Source organism: Wolffia australiana, chromosome 5 (genome assembly GCF_029677425.1).
Source record: "Wolffia australiana isolate 7733 chromosome 5, ASM2967742v1".
Taxonomy (NCBI): Eukaryota; Viridiplantae; Streptophyta; class Magnoliopsida; order Alismatales; family Araceae; genus Wolffia; species Wolffia australiana.
This window is the reverse complement of record NC_135839.1, coordinates 2,273,267-2,294,094: the sequence shown is the minus strand read 5'-3', so window position 1 is coordinate 2,294,094 and position 20,828 is coordinate 2,273,267. Positions and strand designations below refer to the sequence as shown.

Sequence of the window (20,828 nt, the reverse complement as noted above, 5' to 3'; positions counted from 1 at the left end):
TATGTTACAGATAAATCTAATATTAGTTGCTACATTAACGAATATCAGTTGCTAAATTACTAATTCTTCTGGTAAATAAGAGGTGGGGCCCATCCAATCGCCGCCTTTTCCACTGAAAATGCGGTACAGCAGAGTAAGACAGCGTGGAAGGGAGGGCAAGGCGGGCCCACAATAAAACCCGTAAAAATGATTTTCACGGGGTACATGCGTCGCAGAGAGATACAGACACAAAGATTCAAACCACTTGTACGGCAATTCCGGTATTTTCCGTGCGTAGCGCGCGCCTGCTTCATACCAAACTAACTTACTCTCATCGACCTCTCCTCGTTCTGATAAATAGTTTAAGCAAGACGAAGACGACGGCGAAGAGGAAGATCTGCGATTCTCTCGGAGTTCTATAAATTGGTACTGAGTTCGATCGAAGAATCTTTGATCCGAGCTGGCGATGGCGGATTCGCGAGGGAAATGAGCTTTGAATTGTTGGAAGTTTGCTGTGGAGTGGCGGAAACCGCTTCGCATTTGTGCAAATCCGAGACGCTGGATGAAAATTATGTGAGTTTGGTGTGATTTAGTGTCTTCGTAGTTTGTTTGGAAGCGGTTTGTCGGCCTGATTTTTTGCGAGACGGATTTGTGATTGTTTTGGAGTTTTATGCATTGGCGTTGAGGTCGAGCGAGGTTGCTTTCGGTCTGTTTTGAATCCCTAGCTCGGTGTCTTTGATCCGTGCTGGTGATGGCGGAATTGCGAGGGAAATGAGCTTTGAATTGTTGAAATTTGCGGTGGAGTGGCGGAAACCGCTTCGCATTATGCAAATCCAAGACGCTGGATGAAAATTGCGTGAGTTTGACGTGATTTAGTGTCTTCGTTGTTTTTTTGGAAGCGATTTGTTGGCGTGATTGAGGTTTGTGATTTTTCGGATTTTTCGGATTGTCTTGGAGTTCTGTGCATTGGCGTTGAGGTCAATCGAGGTTGCTTTCGGCCTGTTTTGAAGCCCTAGCTCGGTGTCTTTGATCCGTGCAGGTGATCGCGTCTTTGAGAGGGAAATGAGCCTTCAATTATAGGAAATTTGCGGTGAAGCGGCGGAAACCGCGTCGCATTTGTGCTAATCCGAGGCTCTGGATGTCTTCTTGTTGATTTGAGACGGTTTATCGGCCTGATTGAGGTTTGTGATTGTCTTGGAGTTCGAAAAATTGGCGCTGAGGTCGATCGAGGTTGCGTTTAGCGTGTTTGAAGCCATATTTCATTCTCTGGCATGGTCTCAATGATGCGTACAAGGAAAATGAGCCTCCAATTGTGAGGATTTTGCGGTGGAGAGATTGAAACTGCGGAGAAATGTCTCGGCAGGCGGCAACCGCGTCGCATTTCCGCAAGTCCAAGACACTGGATAACAAATACGTGAGTTGGATGGATGTGATTCTGTGTTTTCGTTGTTCTTGGAAGCAGTTTGGGAGCCTGATTGAGGTTTTGCGGTGGTTTTTTCTGTCAGATGCTTGGGGATGAAATCGGGAAGGGTGCGTATGGGCGAGTATACAAGGGATTGGACTTGGAAAATGGCGATTTTGTGGCGATCAAGCAGGTTTCGCTTGAGAATATTCCTCAAGAAGATCTCAATATCATCACGGTGAGCTATCCGGAGTTCCCCTTTACGTGTTGCCAACGTAAACTTGCGCATTTTAATTAAGAAACATTGCGATTCTTTTTTGTGTTATTGTTTGTACACTTCTCATCCGACTCCTGGCCGTCTGGTTTCTTTAGGCTTTTTAATGATCTAGTATGTAGCTGTCTTAGAATTTGAGCTGCTTGTCAGTAACTTATTTGGATTCTCGGGTCCAAGATTGGCCTTTCTAGTGTATGGAAAATTGAGATGATTGTTCTCTGATCTCCTGGATTCCATATTACTTTTTTTAAAGATACTTTCATGTCAGTGCTGCTGCAACGTACTGGTTTTTTCTCACGTGTCTTTAAGCTCTGAATTTTCCTTTTTCTGACGCATCTACGCTCTTTGGTTTATGACGTTCACTCGATGCGTCACTGATATTTACTGCTCAGCAAGAGATTGATCTACTAAAGGTACATCTGCTCAGCATACTCCAATTTTATTCCTTTAATGAAAACATATTCAATCATGTCAACCTATTTTTGGTGAAATTTCATTCTTTTGTAGTTTATGAGCCTCAAATTAGTTTGAATTTATGGATGTTTCTTTTCCTAGTGCTCTATGTTTCAGATGAATCTGTCTCAAGTGGTATAAGTTTTTTTTCGTTTTTTCTGAATCCCCTCTGATTCGGTTTTAGTATTCTTGTTCTGACTCATCCCATGCAACCTATCTGTACGGAATTTCAGTTCATGCTGGATCGTTTAATGTTAAAGCCATGAGAAAAGACAGGTCACACCAAAAAATTCAAAAATATCCTGGATTTCCAGGATGTTATGGCAATGACATGATTGAGAGAAGAACGACACTTGATTATAGCAGCAATGTTGAGGAGAAACCAATTTCTGGTCTCATTATCGGATCTTATTGTTAATAGTTAAAAGACAAGAATAGTGGACTAGTTCATAGTCTGGTGGACACAGTTCAAACAATGATCGTTCCTCACGCTCTTATTATGAATGTTCATTTGATTATCGGCTTGTATCATACCCGTCCCATAATTGAGCTACGTCCAAACACATTATGAATGGACAGCATCTGGGGAAAATATTTTGCATCAAAATAATTCCCAAATCAAGAATGATTGTTACATGTTGGCCTTTTCTGCCCCTAAATCATAAATATGTCATGGTTATTCTTTAAAAAAATGTCATGGCTATTTGCATGAGGAATGCTTTCGAATAGTGATAGATTTCAATGCGATCGGAATCGGTTTATCTTGGTTAAGGCATTTTTAGTGCTAAATCGTTATTGACAAATGTTTGGTATCATAATAAATTCTACTTAGAAGTTGATCAACCTTACAGTGTTTCTCACTACTGCGCTTTCCTGAACTACTGATTTGTGATTTTCAGAATTTGAATCATAAAAACATTGTGAAGTACTTAGGATCTTCAAAGACAAAGACTCATCTTCACATCATTCTTGAGTGAGTGTTTTGTTTCGATTGCATTGAGGGTTTCTTAGTTGCCCTGTAATCTCTAGTTTGCAATTGAATGTTGAATACTTGAATTTTAATGATTTACAGATACGTAGAGAATGGTTCTCTTGCAACTATTATCAAACCAAACAAGTTTGGACCTTTTCCTGAGTCCCTAGTGGCAGTTTATATCTCTCAGGTGCCTGATCTTTAGTTGCTTTTATCTTTATGCTGTTGTTGAAATCCAATACCGTAGCATCTTTGTATCATCATCAGGTGTTGGAAGGATTGGTTTATTTGCATGAGCAAGGTGTGATACATCGTGACATAAAGGGTGCAAACATTTTAACAACCAAGGAGGTAATATTTGTTCATTGACATCTACTGATGCTTTTTTTAAATTTTGCCTTTAACGTCCGCTTTTTTTCTTCTTGATTTATTTTTGAAGAATTTTTTTCTTCTTATTTTATTAATGCTGCTGGTCTTATTTCTTCGTGTTTCTATCCAGCTGTCCCATCTTTTCTGTTTTATCTTCTGGAAAATAATGTGCGAAAGAGAATAGGGGAAACTCTTCCATTTTTATTTTAACCTGCATTATTGGAATTTAATTAGTACATAAAGTAGGGAAGTAGGATCGCTAAATTTCTGTCAGACTGCAAGCGCAAAAGATTCATTCCCTACTTAAGTTAGCCGTTTTATGTAAAATTGTCTCTCTCTGCTTATTTAAAGGAAGATAGACTGGAGTAAAATGTGAGCACTTTCTAGGGATTACATTTGAGCTCCCTAGTGACTAGCTCCTGCCGTCGCCATGCCTCCACCTTTCTCCTCCGTTCATCCAACAGTCTACAAATATTTATATTGCAAGTAAAGGAGGATGGTAGTTAATTTGTGCTATTCAATATGTTAGACATTGCGATCAGAAGATAACAAGCATGAGTCACAACTTTATGTATGACTCGTCCAAAGTTTAGTTCAACTCTGGAATATTGTAGAGCTGAATTATTTTATGGTGCCTTTGCCAGAGATACATCACATGTGTTGGAATGGGCAACACGTGATGTATCTTTGTCGGGGTTGATTAACAGCTTCTTTTTCTCTCATTTTTGGTTTGTCTACTTATTCGACGTAATATTATTTGACCACGTGCAAAACTCACAGGGTCTTGTCAAGCTTGCTGATTTTGGGGTGGCCACAAAACTAAACGAGGCTGACCTCAACACCCATTCTGTGGTTGGAACACCTTACTGGATGGCCCCTGAAGTAAGATTTCATGATCTTTGTTCCGATTCATTTTATCCTCTTTTGATCTTTTGAGGCTTTTTCCCCTTGAATAAGCTATCTCATTCTCCAGTTATTTTTCATTAGTTTACATAATTTTTTGTTATAAAATTATCTGTTTCCCGTGCAACTAGACAATGCCATAATGTAGACAAGACCATATGTGATGCTTACATATAATGGCTTTCAAACTCGCTTGAAATATCCAAATCTCCCACTCCAAGTTCCCTGGGGTTATGTTCAACAGGCTACCCTTCATCTCCTGGAAACTCTCCTCGAGAACCTTTGATAGCCCTTGGTGTTCTCTATTTCCTAGGTGTTTAACGTTGGTTTGGGGCTGATATGATCCCCAACCATTGATAGATGTGTTTTTATCATTTGGCTTTAAAGTAGTTTCTTTTTAGTTCGCAGCCCTCCCTTGAGTAGGGCAATCACGAAGTTGTAGTGGGCTGGGGGTGCAGGGAAATAAATCACTTAACAAATGGGGTATGTAGATACTCACTTTGGTGGGATATTCCCGTGTGGGCATATTCCACATAAGCCTGTCTAAATGCGATTGGGATCTGTGGGCCACTTATAGAAACGTCGCATACTGAACACGGCATTACTAACCAAATGGGTGGAGAGAATTGTGAATCCACGGGAGGATTTGGTCATCAATTTATTGCACGACATCTATTGTAAGGGACCGAATTGGGATAGAAAGGCAGATATGTATCATGGAGCATCGCCATTCTGGCAAGGGCTGAGACAGGTCTTTCCTAGAGTGCAAGGTTTTTTCTCGGCCAAGTTAGGGAATGGGACGACATTCCAATATTGGAGAGATGCATGGTCGCCACATGGCATCCTTAGTGAGGTATTCCCTCAACTGTATGCACTTGCCCAGGATCAAAATGCCCATGTCTGTGACTGCTGGGAGGGCGCATGGAACTCGATCATACATGGGGCCTTTTCCGACCAGCGTGTGTCGGAGTTCATAGATATGCAGCAATCCCTACTTCAGTTACGACCAGAAGATGGAGAACGAGACAGTTGGGCATGGACAAATGGCCCCTTCTCGGTCCAGAAGGCTTATGGATGATCAGAGAGGGGCAAGAGGAAGACATGGCATTAGTCAGCGCATGCAGGTTCATATGACGCCAAAAAATCCCATTAAAGGTGAGGTTTTTTCGGTGGCTGCTAGCAAGGAAAAGATTAATTACAAGAGTCTTTTGCAAAAAGTTATACCCAGATACTTCGTCGCGATGCGTGCTGTGTTTGAATGGGGAAGAAGATTGCAACCATTTTTTCTTTGAATGCTCGCTCGCACGGTTTGGGCCAGCCAGTTACTCTCAAGGGTGAAGGTGACATCTGAACAGGCTTTTTGGGATTCGGCACAGAATTACGAAGGAAGAGGAAACAAGGAGGGGGGCCGAGCACTCGCGGTGTTGTGGGCCATCTGGTTGCATAGAATGAGGTGTTGTTCAGAGGAAGAAAGGCTTCTACCGATGGAGCTATACATGAAGCAGATGGACTTCAGGGAGAGGAAGAAGGGCTTCTACAGATGGAGCTATACATGAAGCAGAAGGACTTCAGGCAGCATGGTCCTCGCGAGCGATGGGAGGTGAAGGGAGGTTTTGAAGATGACTGAAAAGAGAGTAAAGGGCCTGTAAGGTCCTGATGGGAGGCTCACCGATTTCGTCGGGTGTTCATCCCTTCTTATAGTTCAAAAAAAAAAAAAAAGAAACGTGGCATACTTGCATATATAATGTTTGAAGGGAATGTGGGGGACTTATAGCAGGCAATCCATTTACAACTTGTGTGTGAGAGAAGATGAGAGAGGGAGAGAGGTACAACAAACAAAGACCCTCGGTTGTTTTGCTCAAATCTTGATCAGTCCGCACCAATCCACTGCAGATGCGGACCCAAGGAAGTTAGGGTAGGTCCCAGTGGGCAGAGGCTTTTAGGTCCAACATCAATATCTCTTTTAATTAGTGGGTCTCATAAGGGTGTTGTTATAAAACATGAGGAAACAAGACTCAAAATAATTTGCTCATAATAGAGCCAAAGAAAAAGGACATAAATATCTCAGGCTGACAGGTAATTTGAGTAATGCACATCATCAAGCTTAGTTTTTTTACTTTTGAATATATTCAAAAAGTGCTATGGGCTTTCCAAATATCACTTTCTTGTTATCTCTGCGTTTATCTATCTAGTTAACTGTTTTTCTGGCGGATCATTTTGCAAACTTTTCTTCAGAAAAATTCATTTTGCAAAGTGGATAGATTGAGTCAAATAATAACAAAGCTGGGGGCGGGACTTTGTTGCTGTGTTCTACTGTCATAATTTTCTTGCATTGAAAAATCATCCATGGTGTTTAATTCAGGTCATTGAAATGGCTGGGGTCTGCGCAGCATCTGATATTTGGAGTGTCGGATGCACTGTGATCGAACTTCTTACATGTGTTCCCCCATATTATGATCTCCAGCCGATGCCTGCACTTTTTCGTATCGTCCAGGTAATTTCCAATTCGATGTCTTTGTATGGCTATTTTTTGGGGATGATTATCTTTATTTCCTGTAGTTAACTGTTTTTGTTTTTCAAGAATTCCAGTAATTTTCTGTTCCAGCTAGACTTTTGCATGTTGCATATTAAATAGGTACTATGAGGGGAAATGATGCTTAGTCATGCAATACCTTGTTCTAATATGGGCCAGAAATGATGGGAATTTCACCTGGTGATAAGGCATATTGATATGTGTTTCCTTTCATCCTTGAAGAAATTGATACGAACCTCAGACTTGGTTCGTATCGGGAGGAGGTTGGAAGACGAGGTAGGGTAGAAGTTCCCGGGATAGAGAGGTGAAACAGGAATGATCGGGAGGAGGCCGAGCGGAGGGGATAGGGATCGGCCGGGGACGAGCCGCCTGGAGATGCGGTGAGGAAGAGGCGATCTCGGGGGACGGGAATCGTGAAGGGAGAGGGGATACCAGACCTGGACTTAGAGAGGGGGAGACAAGGCACTACTTCATTATTCTCCTTCTTTCTTGGCTGCCCTCCTAAAGGGAGGGCATCCCTATTTAAAGGGAAATACATAATAGCAAGTGACTAAAATGCCCCTGTGGGCCAAATGACGAAACTACCCGTAGATAGGTTTAGGATCCTCTCCAGGATCCTATCAGAAATGAGGGGGATTTGCATTTGTTATTTTTTTGGGACTTTTTAATTGTGTTAGAGTTAGTTTGCTCATTTATTGGGTAGATTAGATGACTGCGAATTATTAGAGTTTGACACTGAATGTGTGCTAAGGTGGAGGGAGTTTTCCCGGAGCCACATCACATTCACTATCCTGTCTTCTTTCATTCTCCTTCTCACTGTAGAAACTTAATAAATGTAGTCTGGAGTTTGAATTAAATGTTTTGTTTCTAGCCAAAACCTTGTACGAAGTATTGAAAGAAACCTTAGACCATGTAATGCTTTCTCTTTGTTATAATCCATAAATACTGTTCAGTGTACTCAGTGATTGGGCGTTAAGTTCTTTGAAAAGATAAAAAAATGACCTTGATCCGAAATGTGAAATAGGAATCTCATTTCCAAACTGGGTAGAAGGGAATTGGAATCTTTATCCTGTTTTTTTGGCAAATCCGCGTATAAACTGATGGGTATTCTCATTGTTAGCAGAGATCTCTTTGAAAATGATAAACTGTCAGAATGTATCTGTAATTCAAATAAAAATGTAGAAAAATGTCTCCTCAAAACAGTTCGAGAAGAGTCCCAAATGTCACCAGAATCTCGGGAGAACGGTGAACAACTCTTGAAAAGGTAATGACAAGAGGAAATATCTTTTGAAAAAAAAACGGAGGGTGGATAAATGGAAGAATAGAACTGGTAGTTATAGCAGGTGTATGATCGACGCTTTCTCCACTATTCTCGAGAGGATATCTCTTGTCTACCAACCCCAACTGCAGCAACAGATCTTTAAAAAGTCGTTCCCCTTGAACCCCTTCACTCTGACCTTATGGCCCCCACTTCCCACCAAACTCCATCGCATGTGGTGGTTGACGTCTCCTTCTCTTGTTTATATGATAGGTCCTGGAATGGGTCCCAACTTTAGCGTTGACTGACAATGAACTATTATTCCTAAAAGAAAGACAAATCATGAACATCCCCTTGTGGGGAAGGGCCAGTTACAAGCAAAAAAGAAATGAAAGAAATAAAGTGAATGAGTCGTAGGCCCACAAAATGATATGTAGTAGAAGAAATATGTGCTCATACTTTTTTCTCAATATTATTATCGCCAATTTCCTATTTCTTCATGTCTCAATTTTTTGTTTCTGTGTTTATTACCTTCAGGATAAACACCCTCCATTACCTGATGGCCTATCCCCTGCGATCACTGATTTTCTGCTTCAGTGTTTCAAGAAGGTATTGAATCGATTGCTGTTTAGCTAAGGAAAATATATCCGAATTTTCTTTATCATATATTGATTTTACCGTATCCTTTTTCTTGCTGATATGTTACTGATATTTCCGTTCCTTATATTTGCACTAATAGCATTTTTGAAAGTTTTTCGTTTTCTTTCAAACCACTCTTTAAGTTACTTTTCAAACAATGAATTATGAGGAACATTTGCAGGATGCTATGCAGCGGCCGGATGCAAAGACATTATTGTCTCACCCCTGGATTCAAAATACTAGACGTGCTTTTCAGTCCTCTCTTCGTAGAAGTTCAAGGCTGAGGTATAACTTCTTTTAGGCTCACATTTATTTGTCACCTGAGCGAAGGGATTCTTTACTCGTGTGGATACCTTCCAAATGAGCCGTTTGATCGACTGATTGCTATTTCATCGGTGCTTTGAGTCATGTGTGTCATTTTGCGCTTATGGACTTAACTTGATAATGTAAGCCATAATTTGCAAGAAAAGAAACGGTAAAGGGAGAAGAGAGGGGAAATCGAGAAAATAAATTTGGGTTTGACTTCTGAACAAGTGTAGATCAAATGTTAGATGATTTGACACTATGGTTGCTTATATGAGAAAACATCTCGATGTATGTTCTGCATCAGTATGGCATCCCTTGTCAGTAATAACACCTATGAATGCCCTGAAGAGATTTTCAGAAGGAAATGAGGGGGGCTTTCGTCCATTATGACAGTTAAAAATGAAAAACTAGGGTTTCAAAGCAATGCAGGATTCCATCCTCTATTTATAAACTAAGGTTAGTATTAAGGAGGCACTCGTGTGAAATTAGATGTTTCATTCAAACTCTATGTTCGAAAACTAGATCCAGTGTAGCCCAAGAAATGATTTCCTCTTTATCTTGGACCACATGGAATTCAATTGTCAAATATTAAAATTTAGATAAACTTTTATAAGGGGTTTGGATAAAGTTTTGAGTTGGATGCTCACATCCTTGTCTAATTGGTCTAATTTTTTACGCTCATTTTCGTTCAACTCATTTTCTCTCCCAGTTCATTCTAGTATCAATCGGAACATCCATAGATATCCTTTATACAGGATCCCGTGTGTGTTACTAAAAAAAATTCTGGTACACTGTCCAGAGTAAAAATACCTTCATATGAATATTGAACATATTTTTAGCCATTGTTGCGGTTATTGATTTAGCATATTTATAAGCTTTATCATTATTAAATGCTTCTGGCCTGTTTCAGAGTTACTGAGGACACGAGGGAAGCTGAGGAAAGTGTATCCAGGGTTGAAGTACGCTCTGAAGATAAAACACAAGATCCTTCTTTTCAACTTGAAAGAGTGAGTTAATCATGCGTTTGCAGTTTCTACTGTTTTATTTTTCAAATGTTGCTGACTTTTTATTCTTTGCCCGTACATTTTTCCTGCAGGAAGAGTCGAGGAAAGATGTTTCTCTGGGAACCGCTGAAACCAATGAAGCTGATCGGATAAGTGATTCAGATATTGCCAGCTCGATGAGGCCATTCTCTTTTGAAATGAATAATCGGAAAGATGATACGCTCTCTAATCAGGATTTAACCCTCGCTTTCCATGAAGTACCAAATACCACATCTGGCTCACTTCGGATATCATCTGGGGAAACTGTCGATCTGTCAAACAAAACTCAACATGAGATTTCTATCGATAATAGTGAGTTGCATTTGGATGAAACTCACTGTGCTGCCTTAGAAGATGAGAAAGGAAAGACCGATCTTAATGAAATCAATTTATTTGCCTTTGGAACCGGGGTCCAGAAAGTACGTTCCCAAAAGGTCAACTACTTGCCCCTTCCTAATTTAAAAAATGTTGATTACCGGTTTACAACATTTTTTTTCTCCCTGGCTGATAGGTTTTGTCCTTGAGTAAAATTCAATGAGACTGGTTTCATTAGGACGAGTTGAACACTGTTCAAATATTGACGTACCCTACTTTCAGATGCTTTTTGTGGAGAAAAATGTGATTCTTCTTGCAGAACTCAGTAGCTACGAATTCAGGGATAAAGATAGATATAGTGAAAGAGATAGCGATGGAGGAGAGAAATAATGTTGAAAACTCAACAAGTCAATAATCTGTTCAGATATTCAGCCATTTATAGATGTGGTTGGCGAGAAGTCAGATTATGATAGAATGTCCATCCTATCAACCGCAATCGAACCCTATTACAACAACTGCCGCATTGTTTATGCAGTGTTATTAATACCCGAGAGTACTATCACATCTATCAGTTTTCATTATAATTTTTTTAAAAAAATCAGTTTTCATTATACCCGCTCTAGTGAAGGTATTTTATTCCGTGTTTTGTTCTTCTGAAGAGTGTCTTTTTTTTACTCTTATTACAGTAAGGTGCTTCCAATAATTTTAACTTAAGCCTAAGCTGCTTTTTTTTCTTGAGTTCTGTCGTCTCCATACATCATAATTTAGTCACGTTTTATGCAGACAGGGTTCTCATAGCTTCTCCGTGGCTGATTTTTAGGTCACCAAACCATCAGTTGTCTCTGGGAGCGATGAGCTCAGAAGATTCAGTGATACACCTGGAGATGCTTCTCTTGAAGATTTGTTTCAGAAGTTTGACGCTGCACATGAAGACCGAGCTGCAGAAGCCACGATGTCCACCTCATCATTACATCGTGATCAGGGCAACTCGAGCGCTGTGGAGGTTAACCATGATTTGGCATCAACCCTGAGAGCTAGAATATCACAAAAGAAAATGGATGAAACTGTAGATGGAAATAGTGGAGCGCTTTTACAGCTGATGATGGGAGCATTGAGAGAAGATGTCATTGATTTGGACAGCTCGGTGAGATATTTTACTGCCATAATTCCGCACATGAAAGTTAGACTATTCTTATGATAAATGGAATATGCAATTTACGAAAGTAGCCTAGAACTTATCGACTATGACTGTCAGTTTGTGTTTGATGCCCAATGATATTGATGTTTAGGATGGATGGCGAGACGATGGTGTTCCCAGGTTACCATTGACGGTCTATATTTCTGGGGGTATCACAGACGCTTGATACCATCCATCAACATCGGACGTCAACTTAGTTAAAGTTTAGTTAATGAATCGTCAATCCCTTCGACTTCAGCATCATCTTTGACGTCAACCAGCCTAGTTCACAATGAAAATGATGTTGACAGGACTCTGTTAATGGACGTTTGACAATAACAAACGATATTGCAGCCAATTAACACTGATGCTGTCATTGGCAAACTGTCAACCAATGTCAAAATCTATGTCTTATATCAACGTTTTTGGGACTTGGTGAACCCTCTGTCAGTTCTTACGGTATTCTGCTTTCTGCTTTCGTAATTAGGTTGGATGCCTTTGAGAAATCATAAAAACTCTGCACTTTTGTGTCTGGGTTGCCCCTGAAATGATGACATTCCCTTAGGAACACCAACCCCTGTCAAGGGTATTTTAGTCATATATTTGAATTAGTATGTCCTTAAAAATAGATGTAGCCCTCACCTAAGAAGGGCAGACAAAAAGTTGTTGAATTGGCTAGGTTAATTATTATCTTTCTATCCTTTCTTCTGACTCTCTCTACCCATCTGAGATCATTCTTGATGGAGACCTATCCAAGGTCTCTATCACATTCTCCAGGAATCTTTTTCTCGTATACTATGCTCCATGTAAAACACTATTATTATCTTACACAAATTCAACAACTTTCAGTTATGGGGGTTATTTAAACGAAGCATGGTTTTATTTTGGGAACACACTCTTATAGAGACCACCTGTGGGGCTCCATCGAGAATGATATTGTAAGGGTAGTGACTGAGGGATATGGAAAGAAAGTTAGAAGAAATCCAATAAAAGGTTTGGATCGGAGCCCGTATCCCACCGGGAGGATCTCCCATCCAATTCCACAACAAGATTCTTTTCTGTCCTCCTTAGGGGAGGGTTACTCCTAATCAAAGGAACTACTCTGAAGGAAAATGCCAGAAATACCCCTGGCAGGTGGTGGGGATCCTAACCTTACTTCAAAAAATGTGCTTTTTTTGTCTCAGAAATCTCGTCCTCACTGTTCTTACTTCAAGATTTAACCAGCTTTCAAAGCTTTATTTTTCAAGAAAACGGCTTTAACATGCTGTGTTTTCAATCTTATTTACAGGTATTTGAAGAAAACTTGCCAGGGAACAACTTGTTTCCTCTACAGGTACTCTCGAAGCATAAAGAAATGGCCTTATTAGCTGTTTATTACATCTTTTGGGGAATGCCAAAGTAATGCCTATTTTGGCTTCTTCACCACAACTTTTACGTCTAATTGAAGTACCGATTTATCACATAACGTTGCCGTGTAAAGTACAATGTTTTCCCCTTATTCACATTTCTAGTTGCCACAGAGAGTCGTTTCAACGATGTAAGAAGGCAAGGCCTGGTTTAGAGCTATATATTTTTATTAATGGTGTTTGCTAAGCAGTAATGAATAGTGCAGTAGTCATTCCATTAGTGGGGACGCATGATTTTGAAATTTCAATTCGTAACCTTAGTCATCTAATTTTCTAGTTTTTCTTTGATTAACATGTTTTTTGACAACGATACTGCCAGGCTATAGAGTTCAGCAAAATTGTCGCATCATTGAAGTCTGACCTACCAGAGGATGTGATTATGTCCTCCTGCCAGAAGCTTACCTCCATTCTGAATCAGCGCCCAGAGCAAAAGCAAATATTCCTTTCGCAGCATGGTTTTCTACCATTGATAGAGTTGCTGGAAGTGCCCAAGAGCCGGGTATGCTCTTTAACCCATGTTAGTTAATGCTTGTAATGCCTTGTTTCTATTATGTCATCGATGCAAACTCGATTTTTAATTTTCTTTTTATGAAACTCTAGGTGATATGTCACGTCCTCCAAGTTATCAACCAACTAATCAAGGACAATGTTACATTCCAAGAAAATGCATGTCTCGTTGGCCTTGTAAGCATTTGGATTAATCTAAACAGTTGATAGTTTTGGATACTCACTGTCCATTTTTTATCATTCTGGTAGATTCCCATTGTGATGGGGTTTGCAATGTCGGATCAACCCCGAGAAGTTCGCATGCAGGCTGCATTCTTCTTTCAGCAGCTGTGTGAATCAAGGTTTTTGGAATGCCGAATCCTTAATTCTTTCAGTGTGGAGTCTTTCAAGCACTTTGTAAACAATTTTTCTCTTGTTTAAATTTCAGCTCATCAACTCTCCAAATGTTCATATCTTGTCGCGGAATACCCATCCTGGTTGGGTTTCTAGAAGCAGATTATGCCAAGTACAGGTCGGTACACATCCTTTACTACTCTCTCTATCTGTATCTCTGTCCCAAGAATTAAGTCAGCCACATCCCAAGGACGTTGACACATGGAGATTGAGACTATGGGGACAGATGATTGACAATTTGCTGATGATGTAATTAATGCGAGGGATGTTAACGTCATCATCATAACTAACTAAGCCAGTTATAGTTGATGACAGTGCCAACGCTGATGCGGCTGACGATTTTTGAAATATAAATGTACTAAGTTGACAGCTGGCATTGGTGGATGGCGACATGAACTGTCATAGTCAACGTCAACCGTCAACAGTTTCCATTGTCAAAATTCATTAACAGTGTCAAGGAAGTTGGCATTGACAAGTGCTGTACCCCACAGAAAATTGTCTTCGTCTCCATGGTATTCACAGAATTGATCTCCTTAGTGGAACAAATTTAATTCTCAAGAAAATGAACCAATCATCCAGCCAGTCAGATTGGAGAACCAGACCCATTTCTCCAGTCTCTTGGCATTCTCATAGAGCCAAAGAATCTAAACCCATCAAGGTTACTTCCACAGTCATAATTTCTCTTTGATGAGTGTTGCTCTCTCTCTCTCTCTCCATCTTGCTGCACCAAACGTCTCAGTTTTTTGTTTTTTTTTCTTATCATCTATATTTTTTATTTTTGTGTGTGAAGGGAAATGGTGCACATGGCTATCGATGGGATGTGGCAAATCTTCAAATTTCAGCACTCAATGCCGAGAAACGACTTCTGTCACATTGCCGCAAAAAACGGTATCCTCATCCGGCTGGTCAACACTCTTCACAGCCTAAATGAAGCCACACGTCTGGCCTATGTTTCATCGAGTGGGTCTCATCCAATGGTTGGATCAACACAGACATCGGACATCGAGATGAAAAGCCTCATTGAAGAGTCCGAAAAGAAGGCGAGTCTAGTCAGCTTAGAACCCACCCTTTCGGCCAAATTCTCTGAGACACCGGCAGAGACTGCCCCCCCAAGGCAGACGCAGGCTTCTTATTCCGGCAATAGAAGCTCTATCGACAAGGGCCCCAAGTTGCTGGAACAAGAGACTGTCAGGCCGCTTCTCAGCTTGCTGGAAAAGGAACCCCCTTCCCGACATGTTTCCGGGCAGCTCGAGTATGTGCGCCATATATCTGGGCTAGAAAGGCATGAGAGCATTCTCCCGCTGTTGCATTCATCTGTGGAGAAGAAGACCAATGGGGAGCTTGATTTTCTCATGGCTGAATTTGCTGGTGAGTCTCAATCAAACCCTTTTCTAGTAGGGTTCAGAACTTGTCGACATCGTTGTTTTTGTCATTTACTTTTGTCAAGGACAATGCTGACAAATATTACAGGGGTTGATGATGATGTTGACATTGACATTGCCATTTACTATGATGATGACGGCTGTCACTGATGGTCAACAATGTCTGTCAGTGTCAGATGTCAACTACAAAAGTTTAGTTAAAAATCTATCATCAACGTCTTCTGGCCTAGTTGACGATGACGGAAATTTTATTTAGTACGAACAGTGGATGGTGACAACAACGTTGATGCTGTCATCGGCTAAACGTCAACAAGCATCAATGTCACACATGAATGCTGTTGAGACATCCTGTACTCTTTTTGCTAGTGTTCTTGGACTCAAGGACAGAGCAGACAATGACATCTCATCCTTTGTTTTTACCTGGATGATGATAACAAGATGATTGTCCTTCCACTTGGCAGGGCTGGTGAGGTTGAGCCATCTTTGTCCTTCATATCCTTGATGCACAACATGACTGGAGGACAAATTTATTTTACGTACTATAGTTTTTCCCTCTAAAACCAAGAGGAGGACGACCACTTATTATCATCAGTCATTTGCAAATAGCTTGGATGACATCAGTGGTGGACTTTCATAAATTTTTTTTCTTTGCAGAGGTTTCCAGACGGGGAAGGGAAAGCTCTAACCAGGAGGGCGTACAGCAGAAAGTCATGCCAAGTAGGACGGCAACTTTGAAGATTCCCTCCGGCAATGATGCGGTTGCTTCTTCTTCGGGAGGGGTCTCTCAGACGACATCGGGGGTATTATCGGGATCTGGAGTTTTAAATGCGCGTCCAGGCAGTGCAACCTCCTCGGGCTTGCTTGCCCAGATGGTTTCATCGTCTAGTGCCGATGTTGCTAGGGAGTATCTAGAGAAGGTGGCGGACCTTCTGCTGGAATTCTCCCAGGCGGACACTGCAGTGAAGGTGATAATGTGCAGCCAGAGCTTGCTTGCTCGGCTGTTCCAGATGTTCTACAAGATCGAGCCTCCCATTCTTTTGAAGGTTTGTGGGGTTTATTACTTTTCTCTTTCTCACCGATAAATAATTTAATGTGGTTTTTTTGCACATGATCGTAGATCTTAAAGTGCATCAATTTTTTGTCGGCGGACCCAAACTGCTTGGAGAGCCTGCAACGCGCAGATGCCATCAGGCATTTAATTCCAAACCTAGAGCTTCACGAATCTCTTCTTGCTTTCCAAGTTCACAATGAGGTGAGTTAGTCTGTGGGATTCTATCTATTTCTTCTTGGTTGATACCTTGATCATTGTATTTTAGCACCTATTTAATGAACTCAGTATCTACTACTGACATCCGAGGATAAACTTTATTGATCTCAACTTCCAATCCCTTATTTAGCCATTATTCCAGAATACAATCTCTTTACTCAATATTCCAGAATACAATCTCTTTACTCAAAACTCTCCAATCCTAAAACTCTCCTTCAATATTTTAGCTTTACTCTCAGAAGGGCTCTCAAATTTTTAGCCGACTTTTTTATACTCTTAATTTTTAGTGCTTCTGCTCTATTCCTTGAAGTGTTCCTCTTTGGCTAGATACTGCTCTTAACTTGAAACCCTCCATTAATCCCAGTGCCAAAATGCTGCGTTCTCTTTGAAATTTTTTCTAGTTCTGAATGTTTTTTTTTTTTGAATAACTCTGAATGTTAGAACCCGGAAATGTCTTAAACGCTCATATTAACGAAGTAAAACTCGAGAGCACTATTCCTCCCTCAATCGCATAGCAAAATCTTATAACCATATTCCTGAATCCTCCTTGAACCCTTAATGCTAGATACCGGAGGCTCTTTGTCTTAAACCCCTCTGAGTTATATATTCCGTGATCTTTTTTATTTTCTCAGAATAAAGCCTCTTAACTATATATTCCCTGATCCTTTTTACTGTTAAAACAGTAAAATCTTTATAGCAGCAAACAATCCGTCAATAACTGGTTAATGTCCTTAAATCATTTCCCGATCCCGAACACTACAACCCGGAATCTCTAGATGACTTGTTTCGTGGGCTTCTTTCGTTACAAAATGAAACCTTTTCGATCCCGGAATTTATATCACCGCACCCTCCTTGTCTATTCTTCCTATTATGTACAGAAGATCCCAGAAACTCTGTGAACTTTATGAAAGAAAGATTCCCTCGATTGTTTTTTCTATTTCAATTTTTTTTTTGAAATATATATTTTTCAGAATTAAAAATCTCTAAACCATAAATCCTCCAAACCCAGAGTAAAAATCTCTGAACCTTCTTGGATCCTTTTCTAAATCTGATCAGAAGATCGCTGAAACTTGATGTAGCCTCTAAAGTGCAAATCTCTAAATCACAAACCCTGGTTGAAATATCTTCGCCCTCTTTGCATGTTTTACTAATCCTAAATGCCTGGTTTTAAGAACACTAAACCTTAAACCCCTCCCAGAAATGTATTTTCCTATTGCATTGGTTTGAAGACGTTATTAAACTCCAAAAACAAGCATTCTTGTACCAACTCTCGACCTGCTTTTATTTATTTCTTCATTTATTTTAATATTTTTTTTCTCTTTTTTCATGTCTGCGTCTTAATCCTGCTGAGTTCGTCTTAAGACATTCTTTAACTCCAAAAATTATACATTTTTTCTAACCGATACAACAAATATTTTCTTCTTATCGTTTATTTATTTATTCGTTTTTATTGTTTGATTCTTCCATCCTCTTAAGTCTATATCGATTTTTCATTGGGGCGTAGGTTCTCCACGCGCTGTTCAACCTTTGCAAGATAAACAAGCGGAGGCAGGAACAGGCAGCAGAGAACGGGCTCGTGCCCCACCTTCTCAACTTCATAATGTCTGGATCACCGCTGCGGCAGTTTGCATTGCCTCTGCTGTTTGACATGGCGCATGCGTCCCGCAACTCGAGGGAACAGCTGCGTGCACACGGGGGACTGGAGATTTATCTTACCCTTCTCGAGGACGAGGTCTGGGCCGTGACGGCGTTGGACTCGCTCGCCGTCTGCTTGGCCCATGATAACGATCATCGGAAGGTGGAGCAAGCGCTGCTCAAGAAGGACGCTGTCCAGAGGCTTGTCAAGTTCTTCCAGACCTGTCCCGAGCAGTCTTTCATCCACATCCTCGAACCCTTCTTGAAGATCATCACGTATGGCTCTCCCCTGCTGCATCTCCTTCTCCTTGTTTTTTGATTTATTTCTATAGCTTTTAATTCTTTTTTCGTTTTTTCGTATTTGTCGCTTTGTTCAATTTCTCATTGATATTTCTTCGTTTTCATGTTCTTGTTGTTTTGATGTATTTTATTTCTTTTTTTCCTATATTTATTTATTTCAGTTTGCCTTTATTTTTTCTTATCGGTTAGTTACTTATTTCATTATTTTTTCTTTGACTTTCTTCTTCTCGTTTTAGCTTTAAACGTGATTCTTTTATTTAATCTTTCTTTCTTTTTTCTTCTCCCCGTTTTATCATGAGTCCTCCTTTCTTTTTTTTATTCTGGCTGTTGATATTTATATCTGAATTTCTGTTTATTCTTCTTCATCCTCTTCTCATTTTAAGTTATTTCTTTTTTATTCTTTTTACCTTTCTTTTTCTTCTGGTTTTTTATTTTTTCTTTACTTTTTATTCTTTATTCGTTATTTTGATCAAGTGTTTATTTTTTATTTTTTTGAGAGAAAGATGGGAAGGTCACTCAAGCTCGGTGATCTCCCGGATGTGATTAATATGTGAAAATATGCATACATATCATGTTTTTGTATATTAATCATTATTTTCCCTTCATTTCTTATTTATTTATTTGTACTTCTACTTCTTCTTCCGTGTCATTCACTCGGTATTAATCTACCTATTATTCTTCTGATTCTGATTCTCAATCGAACTCTACTTTGGTTTCAGCTTTCACGAAGACCATTGCGTGTGCAACCGCCTTTTTTTTTTATCTCGGTCGTGTGTTTATTAACTAATTTTTTCCCTTTTTATTCTTTTAAATACTATTCTGATTTCTGGGTCGGTTGTTGTTTTCCTAGAAAGCAGCACGTAAAACTCTTTTATCTCATTTTCTTATGATTCTGACCCTGATTTGTCTCCTATTTATATCATTATTACGATCATTCCCCAATTCTGATTTCTCTTTTGCATTGTGAAGAAAATCATCCCGCATAAACACAACTCTAGCGGTGAGTGGATTGACGACGCTGCTCATCACCCGGCTAGACCACCAGGACGCCATTGCCCGCCTCAACCTACTCAAGCTAATCAAGGTAAAAAAATAAATCCCTCTCTATAATTTTATAATAATAAAAATGAATTTCTTTTCGTTTAACATTTGATTGCTCTTAGGCAATCTACGAGCACCATCCCCGGCCGAAGCAGCTGATTGTGGAGAACGATCTCCCCCAGAAACTGCAAAATCTAATAGAAGAGCGGCGGGACGGGCAGCGATCCGGCGGCCAAGTCCTCGTCAAGCAGATGGCCACTGCGCTGCTCAAAGCCCTCCACATCAACACGGTTTTGTAGATCTCCACTCCAAGTAAGACTGTAAATAGGACCTCATTTGCCACTTCATTTTCTGCTCATATTCGTTTGCCGGTATATCATTTTTCCGATATAATTGATGAATTTGATTGCTGACGAGCTCAAGAAATTAAGATTCCCCGGAAAATATGTGGATTAAATCCTTCGCTTCTTCCCATTATGCATATTTCTTTCTCTTTTTTTTTTACCTTACTCTTCCCCCTTCAGTTGGCAGTATAGTTCCAGATCGTCCCGGCTGTGGACGACGGACGGGACGGGACGAATTTCGTTTCGTCTGACATCCAGAGTAAGTTCAGGGACGAAGGACGGGACCATTTTTCATCCAACGATAAAAAACTGTCCCATCCAATCATACCGGGACGGTTTTTCGTCCCATCAAGTCCTCCCGGGACGAATTTTCATCCCGAAATTCGTCCCGGACGAAAAAAAACCCATTTTGCATTTTTAATATATTAATATAGATTTTTCTAAGTTTTTAAAGAGAAATATGGAGGAGAGAGAATGCAGATGGACTTATGTACAATTAATTCTGAGGGGCGTCAGTTTGCATGCGCGAAAAATTACAGGGACCTTGATGCAAATTGTCATAGCAAGGCCACGTGGCGAGATCTCAACCGTTGGATGTGAATTTAGCGGTCTTTTGTCCACATCCATCTGTCCATCGTCCGAGACCTCCGGACGGACGTTTTTTTCGTCCCACGGACGAAAACTGTCCTGTCCGGTGGTCCCTGGGATGAATTTTTGTCCCAAAATTCGTCCGTATCCTCGGATGGGACGATTTTTTCGTCCCAGGATGAAAAAATTGTCACGTCCGTGTCCCGGAACTATAGTTGGCAGACATAATGATGACTGACACCTAGACCGGTAATGAAGTTCTTTATCACCAGCTCGTAAGTCGTGTGAAGGAACATATGGTATCGGTCTTGATATCGGTTTTGTGGCGAAAACCTGAAACT

At 40.3% G+C, this 20,828-nt stretch overlaps 1 protein-coding gene across 1 annotated transcript; it reads left to right on the top strand.

The window, feature by feature from the left end:
* The first annotated feature begins 335 nt into the window (after positions 1-335).
* LOC144702874 (MAP3K epsilon protein kinase 1-like) lies at positions 336-19,971 on the top strand. Its single transcript, XM_078574874.1, has 25 exons — positions 336-552; positions 1,019-1,393; positions 1,485-1,619; positions 2,048-2,068; positions 3,008-3,081; positions 3,181-3,271; positions 3,349-3,432; positions 4,231-4,332; positions 6,716-6,847; positions 8,682-8,753; positions 8,965-9,068; positions 10,000-10,096; positions 10,186-10,566; positions 11,268-11,591; positions 12,913-12,957; positions 13,350-13,529; positions 13,631-13,714; positions 13,787-13,878; positions 13,965-14,048; positions 14,721-15,298; positions 15,967-16,355; positions 16,430-16,564; positions 18,084-18,490; positions 19,484-19,598; positions 19,678-19,971. The coding sequence occupies exons 2-25, from the start codon at positions 1,331-1,333 to the stop codon at positions 19,852-19,854; spliced, it is 3,966 nt and encodes a 1,321-aa protein (XP_078431000.1). The 5' UTR covers positions 336-552; positions 1,019-1,330; the 3' UTR covers positions 19,855-19,971.
* Positions 19,972-20,828: the final 857 nt, after the last annotated feature.